Source organism: Trachymyrmex septentrionalis, unplaced genomic scaffold (assembly GCF_001594115.1).
Source record: "Trachymyrmex septentrionalis isolate Tsep2-gDNA-1 unplaced genomic scaffold, Tsep1.0 scaffold89, whole genome shotgun sequence".
NCBI classification, from domain to species: Eukaryota; Metazoa; Arthropoda; class Insecta; order Hymenoptera; family Formicidae; genus Trachymyrmex; species Trachymyrmex septentrionalis.
Window position 1 is genome coordinate 884,783 of NW_017306081.1, and position 10,214 is coordinate 894,996.

The following is a 10,214-nucleotide window of genomic DNA, read 5'->3' on the forward strand; positions in this document are numbered from 1 at the left end:
AGATCGCTGACGAAGAGATATCGTAGACGAGACAACCCCGTAACCGCTAACATTGTGCTTGCATACCGCCGCGTGCGATCGATCATGCCAGTCTGCACAGTGTTTTCTTCAAGCTGCATTTAAGATGTGACGCAGTTTTCACATTGTGAGAAAAGCGCGAGAGGACGACCGGCCTGATGGTAGATTGCACTGCGCCATCGTAGTTTACGCAATTCATCAAAAAGTTCGAAGATTCCGAGTTCAATCTTCAGGAGTTCTATTCGCAGCCACAAGCAAATCGAGGCTGTGTTCCAATTAGGTGCGATTTTTCGATATATCTCAAACATCGCCATTTTCTATTCTTGAATTACAGTGCGATATATAACTGGTTTAATTGCAAAATCACGCTTTTTAATCACATTTGCGATTAATATTCTGTACTTGTTCTTTAATTCTTTTAAATCATATAAACAATTCAACTAACGCGCAATAAAAAACTGATACAATTTTTTATTTTATAAAGGATTCTTTTTTTGAATACGTATTCTAAATTTTATTAGAGATTTCTCAATACTATCATTAAAAAAAATTACTTTCATATTTGCTGCATTCTAAGGTCGGTATTCATAGTCGATTCTTATTTCAAGACCGTCTTAAGTAATGTCTTAAGACATTAATGCGGCCCTCTGATTGGTTTGTGACATCTTAAGACTGAGTTTAAGACGGTTTTAAGAACTGACTATGAATACCGGCTTAAGAATTAATATTAATATTTTTTATTATTCAGAGCTATCATTGCTCTGAACTTACCAAAACTCTTTAATACAATAAATAGGCAGTCGAATAAATACATAATACACACATATGAAAATCGCGATGCAATATACATATAATGTCCACTGTGATGGTTAAGAAAGATCGCAATCGCGATGCATAATTTAAAAAATCGCACATCGTTAGGGCAATATACACTGCCCATACAGAAAATCTATAATATACGCAATATAAACTATATAAAAACGTACCAATAGATGGCCCACCCTATATAACTTATGTTAGAAAAAATTAAACCATTCATCATTTTTCAGTTACTTTATAACCACAGGCTTCCTTTACATATTACTTAAAATTCATAACGAAATTTCTTATAATTTATATTTTCAGTATTGACAATATATATAGTTAGAAATTTTTTAATGAATTTTGAACAACATGTAAAAAAAGCTTGGTTATACACGAAATTAAAAGTGAATGATTATGTAACTGAAAACTAATTAATGTTTGCAGTTATAGTAGTAACTCAAATTTAAAACGCTTAATTTTTAAGTTACCACAAACTTAAATTTCATTAACATGTATATTAACAGATTCTTCAATTATCTAGAATATAAATTTCACTCACCAGTGTACATTAAAAATTAATACAATTATTAAATAAAACATTTCAATTTAAAAACAATGTATTGGAATATATAATAAATGTAAAATTCATTGTATATAGAATTCACTGTAAAAAATTTCATAAAATTCAATATACTTTTAAGTTATACAATTTGAATTTAATTTCATGACATTATATTAAATTTAATGTATTTATAACTAAAAAGTATAATATATATTTGTGTACATGTACCATATTATGTACATGTAATATACATGAAATTTAATGTATTTTTAATAAAAATTTATGAAATTTAATATACATGTTCATTACACGTTCATTAGTAACTATTGTAACTTAATTTTCAGTTAAATTATTCATTACTTTTAATTTCGTTCATTTACATATATAAAGAAAGTTCGTGCATAGTTACATTTCTAACAATGATATACACTTAAAAATTTCAGTGTTGTTATTGCCAGCTAATCAATCAGTGTATATTCTTTGTTACATTAAGATTAAATTATTAAAGATTCAGTTTTGGTTTTGATGTCCGTCTGGACTATAATTAATATCAGAATTTTTTTTCCTTCTTTTTTCTTTTTCTTTGCGATTAACGTTTTAGGAGTATTAAAAGTTATTCATTAATTTCAACATAATTGACACTGATTCGCTAAATGATCAAAGACTGGTTTTTGACTAAACCGATAGAATTTAAATATTTGTGATATGGTGAATTTTTGTTTTAGTGAGCTACCTTCTATTATTTCACAATAAATCGTTTTTGCTCCCAAAAAATTTACCTTTTAATAATTTTGTGGCTCACTGAAATGAATTAGTTTGTAAAAAAATTTTTTGTAATTACAACATCATATTGTCTCTGAGGATGGTTCAAAAGTAAGCCGAAACATATAAGCGGATTAATTATTATTAAAATTGTTTTGTTAACCGTATTGGTTTGCACAAGAATTACCTTGACTCCTATTGCTCTGTTATATCCAACCATTTTATAAAAATTTCATTAAATTTAATATATAATATTTTTAAGTTATACAATTTGAACTTAATTTCATGACATTATAGTAAATTGATGTATTAACTGAAAAGTATATATTTGTGTACATGTTCATTACATTTAAGTAACTACTCTCTCTGTAACTTAATTTTCAGTTAAATCATTCATTACGTTTTAATTTCGTTCATAATCACGAGCTTGCATGTAAAGAAAGCTCGTAGTTACATTTCTAACAGTGCAAATAATTTCGTATAATAGCAATTGAATTTCTAATGGATGCTTTATTATTAGTTTTGAAGATTTAGGATCAATTTCTGATTGGTCAGAAGAGTTTGAATGACTGCGCATCTAAAGGAATGTTACACCTAATATTCTTACATCATAGTAAAATATAAATTTCTTAAATTAATTAAAAATATCTGACAAGTTGAAAAATGATATGTTACACAATACAACGTATCATGGTCAAATCGCCTTTAAGAGTGCGAAGATGGTCGATTCTATCGACTAAACAACTTATAACTAACGGTGACCATGGCGCCGTGCTCTTGTTTTCAATGATCGGTCACGTCAGTTTTAACTCGAATTGGCGATCCGCACTTTCATAGATTCTCAGAAAGATTCAATTGCAAAACTACTCTTAATCATGAATGCTTTTAAACTCGGTGATAAAGCATTGGACAACACACACGAGCTCTCGTTCAATTTCCCAACAGAGGATAATAACAGCCAAACTTCTGTATCGTACGTTATTAATACGAATGTATCTCCTGTACCCGAACACAAGGTAAATTTTACTACAAAACCTTTCTTTTTTTATATAATGTTTTAACATAACGCTTCATATTTTTTCTCATGTTTTACACAATACTTATAACGCCAACTACGCTTTCATATAAAAATATGAATTTAAAGATTAAAATCTTTTTGTATTTTATTATTGCTCACGTATTCTAAAAAATGGGGATTTAATACCATATGTACTGTTTATATAATTCTTACCGTATTGATATAAAATAGCAACATGATGGATTTTTAACATCATGATTTAAAGGACATTCATCTATAAGTATAAAAAAAATGCTTACTTTTATGAATTTCATTTGCGAAATCTATCAACTTTGGACAAACCGGGTTTTGATCAATATTTTATACATTTACACGTATAGTGTCACATATAATTTTTAATAAAAATATTAAAAAATAGCGCTGGAACAATTGTTGGCATGAAGATATGAAGGTTATCTATAATAATAACAGTTTATGGTAGCCATTGAAACTTTCATACTACAGTTTGTCTGAAACAAAACTCAATAAATTTTTTGATAAAAAAACATTAATAAATCTAATCTTTGTTGTAGCCAAATTTAGACATTCCCAATTTTGACAAAATAGCGGACTTCTACAATTAAAAAGTGCAATTTTTTATTAAAAATTGTTAAAACTTTTCAGTTATTATAAAAAAATTATAACTTTAAAAAATTCCAAAAATTAGATTTATTAATATATTTCAAGAATTTGTTAGGTATTTTATTTGAGATAAATTATAAAAACTAGGATGGTCACACCGCTACTGCTATTATAATGTCAAATAATTGTCCCGATACCACTTATCAAAGTTTTTAATTAAAAATTTTATACATATAAGATATTGATCAAAATTCTGGTTGAGTAAAATTAATAATTTTGCGCAAAAAGAAACATACAAATAGGTATCTTCTTGACGTTAATGTTTATATCAACATCAACATGGTGAGCATTATATTTGTCATCCGTAGTGTTAATTCCAAGTCCATATTTTTTAGAATACAGAATTACTTATTGTTCATAAAAAAATAAAAAGAAAACAGTCCATTTGTATTGGCAAACAGATTGTCATGGATTGTCCAACAGAATGTAAAGTTTTAAACAACACTGTGAAGACCCAATTCGAAGTAAAAAAATGTGAAAATTTATGCGAAAGTGAAAAAACAGAAGCAACAAACAATGTCGATGAATACGACATTCCGACAATTTCCTTCAATTGCACGGATTTGAATAACGAAAATCCGTCTTATTTTAATTCTAGTATAAAAGATTGTGATGTTTCCATTTATGAATATTTTGATTGCAACGACAAGACAATTCAGGAAGAAGATTTCGAAGATAGTGAGAAAACAATTCAAAATCAATTTTTAACGGATGATCAACATACAAATTCTTCGAACAATTTAACAGAATTTCGAGATAGTCTCAACATTGATTCGGTGCATGAAAAAATATGTCGAATAAGATGTGGGAAAGAAAAATTTATCGATTCAAGAATCTCTACTAATGGACTAATTGCTGAGAATTTTATTAATTCGCAGAATATTCCTGAAAGTGACGATGTCACTTGTAAAATTATTGAAGAAGATACAAAAAATAAAGAGATGAATCTTGCACAGAATATTACATGTATAAATATTGAAGATTCTTTTCAAGAAGAATTAGACACAAAAAACTTATCAGTTTCAGCAATAGAATCTGGTAACTATTTTATAAGTAATAATGAGAATTACTTTAAAAATGACATCGATCTCTCGAAATGTATGGAAGAGAACGCGAATCATATGTTAAGTATATGTACCGAAAAAGACAGTATCGAAGAAACGATTACTGAGATAAAGAAAATGGATAAAATAATCAAGAATTTTTTGTACACTAGTGACGACGAGCATTACGATTCGACGGAGGAACGAATGATAGAAGACTTATCTGCGAAAATAGAAGACGATCGCGATGACGTAATGAAGAAAATTATCGAAAGTTGCTGCCATGCCGTAGATTTTCAGCAACGTTCAATGATATGCGAAATTTCGAGTGCAGATTCCATACAATCGAGCAGCAAATATGTAATTAAGGAATTTCGAGAAAATGAATTTTTCCCATGTCGTCGCGTCGTTTCCGAGACTGCCATAGCGAAAGAAGATATATTAAGAACTATCGAGGAAGCAGAGAAAATATTAACTGACAGTCCATATTGGGAAAAGTCAGAGGCAATTGTTAATCAGATGACTGAAAATTACGACAAAAACAATTCGTCGGAAAAATCTGCGGAAGAAGTAAAAGATGATAAAGAGCATGAAAGAGTAAATGAAACAATAGGTAAAAAAGAAATCGATTTTATCGAGACTAAAGATAACAAGATAAATTCAGCAAATACGATTGAAAAAATTGCAGTCTCGAAATCTGACGTTGTTGAAAATAATTTGCAAAAATTAGCTGAAATCACATGTTCAGATCGTCCTAGATCGCGGATCGAGGTTCAGGAAACTTTGGAGAAGATAGCAGAAGAAAAGAGGAAAATAGAAAATCGTAAGAATGAATCACTAGAGACACTATCGAAGAAATTCGAGGAAATTGACAAACTCGTTGCTGATCATAATTGTACTTTTCTTGGATCTGATAATGATTCTTATGAATTAAAAACTCCAGAGAATGTCGACATTGATTTTGACAGTCTCGGCGAGTTTCAGGTTCAGATTGGTCCAGAAAATTTCGAAATTCCTTTAACGAAGTCCGAAATAACTGAAAAATTGAAAATCGAGGAATTAGAAAAAGAACTAGAGGATGAAATAAAAGAGCACAAGAAACTTATGGATGAGTATCAAAAAATTATTGCGACGGATTTAGAGAAGATTCAATTGACTTTGGAATCGGAATCAATGCAAACTTACAATGGTGCGGATATCAATAAAGAAATAGAAAATAAATCTAAAGACGATGAAAAAATAAGTGAGGAATTTTCAAATGAAATATTAGAAATGACAGATGATACAACGGTGGCTAAAATTGATTCGGAATCCGACGATTTTTTCATGGAAGAATGGAAGGAACCAGAAAGGACGTATATTAAAGGAAAAGTCTATGACTTTGACGAAAAAAAGCATGGTGTTAGGTAAGCTTTAGAAATATAATAATTTAACTTAATCATAATTAACAATTATTAATAAAATATTAATACTTAATTATTTAACTTAACAATAATAAATAATTATTACTAGACAATTAATAATAGTTAACAGGTTAGCTTAATAATAATTAGTAATTAATAAGATATTAATCATTAATATCTTAGACAATAATTATCACTGATTTAACAACAGATGATAATTTTAGGATGACAGAAGAACTCATCAGGAAGCACTGCAAGGAGCACAAATTGTATCAAACCCCGTATTTGAACGACGTTTTGTATTTGCATTACAAAGGCATGCATAATACTTTATCGATCATCATATACGTTAATTATATTTAATATATGTATTAATGATGACTTTACGTTTTTTAGGATTCTCCTTCATTGAAAACCTCGAGAAATACACGGGTCTAAAGTGTTTGTGGCTAGAAAGCAATGGTATATACGAGATTGCCAATTTAGAAAATCAGAGCGAACTTAAGAGCTTATATCTGCACCACAACCTCATCAGTAAAATCGAGAATCTCGACTGCCTGCCGAAGCTCGACACCCTGAATCTCTCGCACAACACGATACGGAGGATCGAGAATCTCGGTGACTCGAGTCGTGAAGCGAGTATTATCCCAGATGACCTTGACCTTGACGTGCCTCTGCTTTTCAGACGGCCTCAAGTTCCTGAACAACCTGAACCTGTCGCACAACTATCTACGAGAAACCGCTGACATCGAGCATCTCCGTCTGCTGCACACGCTCTCGATCTTGGATATCTCTCACAACAGGATCGACACCTGCGACATCGTTGACGTAAGTCGATAACTACGCACGGTGCATGCAATACGCACAACCGGAATATATTTCCGAAATGACAGGTGATGTTACGGCGAAAACGCGATTGGAATATATTTACGTATTAAATAATGTTTGTGTGTGGTTGCAAACTGATATTATCTTAACCATTAACTTAAAAAATTCTACTGCAGCTATATTCATTAACTCTTTACTCAAGTGGGTTTTTTTTTTAACGTAATTATTCATGTGGGGTATATTTTTCATATCACAGTATTATATCTTTATTTCAATTTTTATTTCTTTGGCAATTTACAATAAAATAAAAATTCATAATAAGTCTTCTAGGTATAAATAGGTAGGATAAATATAATTTTTTTTAAATGTATGTACACTAAATACAATAACGCGTATACTTAAATAGCATTAAGACATTTAGCAAATTTGTAAAAGGGGTTTTGGATATCTCACACTAGTAATAAAGGGTTTTATTACATCATGAACTAAAAGTTTAATGATTTTTATCTATTTTTTTCTGAGCTAAATTGAAAATATACACATTTCAAAAAATGCTTTACATATATTAATACAGAACATCTCTATGATACGTATAATCTCGTCGAGGTGTCTCATTTGCCGCAAGTGCGAGCAAAAGTTGAACTGTTTAGATTTTGGGAGACATGAAGTCGCTGCGCGTTGTAACATTGAGTGGCAATCCAGTGCTCAAACAGATAAAGATGTATCGCAAGACGATGATCCTTAAATGCAAGAATCTTCAATATCTAGACGATCGACCGGTGTTCCCACGCGATCGTGCCTGCGCCGAGGCCTGGTAAATTTATCAGCAAGAACACGACATGTGAGAAAGTAATATCTCGTTAGTCTTAAAATATCTCTGAATCGACACACAGGATGCGTGGCGGTGTCGACGAGGAGGTGGCCGAGAGGAATCGGTGGTTCCAAGCGGAGCAGAAGAAAATCAACGACAGTGTTATGGGTGAGTTAAAAGATTCGTTACTCGAAGCGGGCCTCGAAATGGCCACCCCTTTGATTCCTCTCACCTGTTCTGTCCCTCTGGTCTCGGTTTTTGTTTACCTGTCGAACGTTGCGTCCGCCCTCGAAAGCCCTGATAAACAAAAGGAAGCTGTGCAAACCGGTCGGGACGTCCGAAAAGGAGGCGACAGATAAGAAGAAGAAGGAGAAGAAGGAGGAGGAGGAGGACGAGGAGGAGGAGGAGGAGGAGGACGAAGAAGTCACGACGAAATCAAGCGCGCGCACCGCGACAAGGAGCAGCGGACTGGTAAGAACTAGTTTCGTCAAGGTCTGGTACAGAATTCGTGCTTTGAATAATATCACCACCATCGGTCCCGTCGGCTATTTGATCATTCACCACGTAAAACCCGTACACCTCCCAATCTCCTGCTATCCATGATACCGGCCACGATGAACGCGCTAAAGCTCGACCTGGAGAAGAAGAAAAAATCTGAGGATCGATCCTTCCTCGGTTCTTATGACTCTCCGTTGTCGTCGTCATCGTCGGAAGACGAACAGCTCGCAAACGACGAAGAAAACGAACGCTCACGGCAAAAAGGAGGCAAGGAAAGTGACGGAAGGAGGCCAATGGCGGAGCAAGAGAAAAAAGTTCCCGATGAAAACAACGGGGAGCTTCTGCTGCCCTGGAAAGCCAAGGTATGCAATCCTTATCTTCTTGTAACAAATAGAAATTTAACAAGGGATATATAAAGAGTTGTTCATTTATTCCTCATGGTTAGGTTCAAGAAGAGATCCAACCGCGGACGCTGATTGAAGAAATATCGGAATCTAAACATGACATCGCTGGTGATGCAGAAAGAAAATGGCACAGAGATCAAATTTTGAATAACTATGAAAGTATGTACGATTCACTCGATGATGGTACCGTCAACAAGAAGACTGTCTCTCCTAAGAAAGAAGTATTAGAACTGCAATTAGAAAAAGAAATGACAGCAGATTTGCAAGAATCAATCAGTAACAATAATAAAGCTAACGGTGAGCAGATTACATCGTTCCCTTACAATATAACTCAAAATATCACCAAGTTTATATTTAATGAACTAAAATGATTAAATTTAAAGCAAAACAATATTTTCTTCGAACTTCGACCTTCAAAACTATCTAAATTCTAAAAATTATCTGTAAAAGATTTCTTTTTATTGCAAAAATAATATAACTTAAAAAATATCTCTTGTGTACGATGATAACTTAAAAAACTTAATTATCAAATTATTACAATAAATGAATTAGATGAAGATTACTCCAGTAATTATCAAAAATTAACTTCACAATTTGTCCATCAAATAACACTTACGTCTAAAAGGTTTTTTTTTAAAGAACTCATAAAATCTTTTTCAAGAGTTATAAGTTGTGTTGTTTTTGTAAATAAAAAGTAGTGTTTTTTATAGACAATATTTAGAATTAAGACAGTTTTGATGATTGATGACACCCTCTTCGTATTGTTGTCGATTTTGATCCTACAAAATTATAATATATATAATAATCCGGAATATGATTCTCTCTCATTAAATGTGATATAATTCGAAACATCACAGCACAACTTATATTTGCCTTGAGCAATTAAAATTACTAAATTCAAAATAGAATAATAATGTTGTGATATTTCGAATTATGTCACTTTTAATTATTTCGGATTTATTATATTTTGTAGGCCATCAAAATTATCAATTCAAAAAAGGGTTTTGAGAGAAATGGAAATAACAGAAACAACATTCGATCACGTTTCTAAAAATATTCTTTTTATCGATATTATGATTAGTTAATAATTTTCTGTTAAGTCAAAAAATAGTTTTTCCTCTTTTCTAAAAAAATTAATCTTCGAGTTCTGTCACTTTTGAAATAAGAGAACGACATGTTAAAGAATTAATATTTTGATGACGCCTTTAGAGATACAGTTTAACAAGAAATTATGCGCATGTAGGGTAAGATTGCCGAAATTTGCATCACTTCTGCACTTAGAGATTCATAATTCAGAAATTACGAGGAATATTCTTAAGTTTTTTACACTACAATAAACTGCACTCTTTTCCCTTTCTTATATAATTTTTTGATAATTTGTT

The 10,214-nt window shown here is 31.6% G+C and overlaps 1 protein-coding gene across 1 annotated transcript in view; it reads left to right on the top strand.

The window, feature by feature from the left end:
* The first annotated feature begins 2,926 nt into the window (after positions 1-2,926).
* LOC108755590 (dynein assembly factor 1, axonemal homolog) overlaps positions 2,927-10,214 on the top strand; it is an 11,681-nt gene continuing 4,393 nt past the window's right edge. Inside the window, exons 1-10 of the mRNA XM_018498698.1 lie at positions 2,927-3,162; positions 4,247-6,294; positions 6,516-6,607; positions 6,688-6,909; positions 6,977-7,119; positions 7,770-7,933; positions 8,013-8,098; positions 8,226-8,401; positions 8,560-8,790; positions 8,874-9,129. Of these exons, the coding sequence (XP_018354200.1) occupies positions 3,022-3,162; positions 4,247-6,294; positions 6,516-6,607; positions 6,688-6,909; positions 6,977-7,119; positions 7,770-7,933; positions 8,013-8,098; positions 8,226-8,401; positions 8,560-8,790; positions 8,874-9,129 (3,559 nt within the window). The 5' untranslated portion in view covers positions 2,927-3,021. The remainder of the gene's footprint in view (positions 3,163-4,246; positions 6,295-6,515; positions 6,608-6,687; positions 6,910-6,976; positions 7,120-7,769; positions 7,934-8,012; positions 8,099-8,225; positions 8,402-8,559; positions 8,791-8,873; positions 9,130-10,214) is intronic.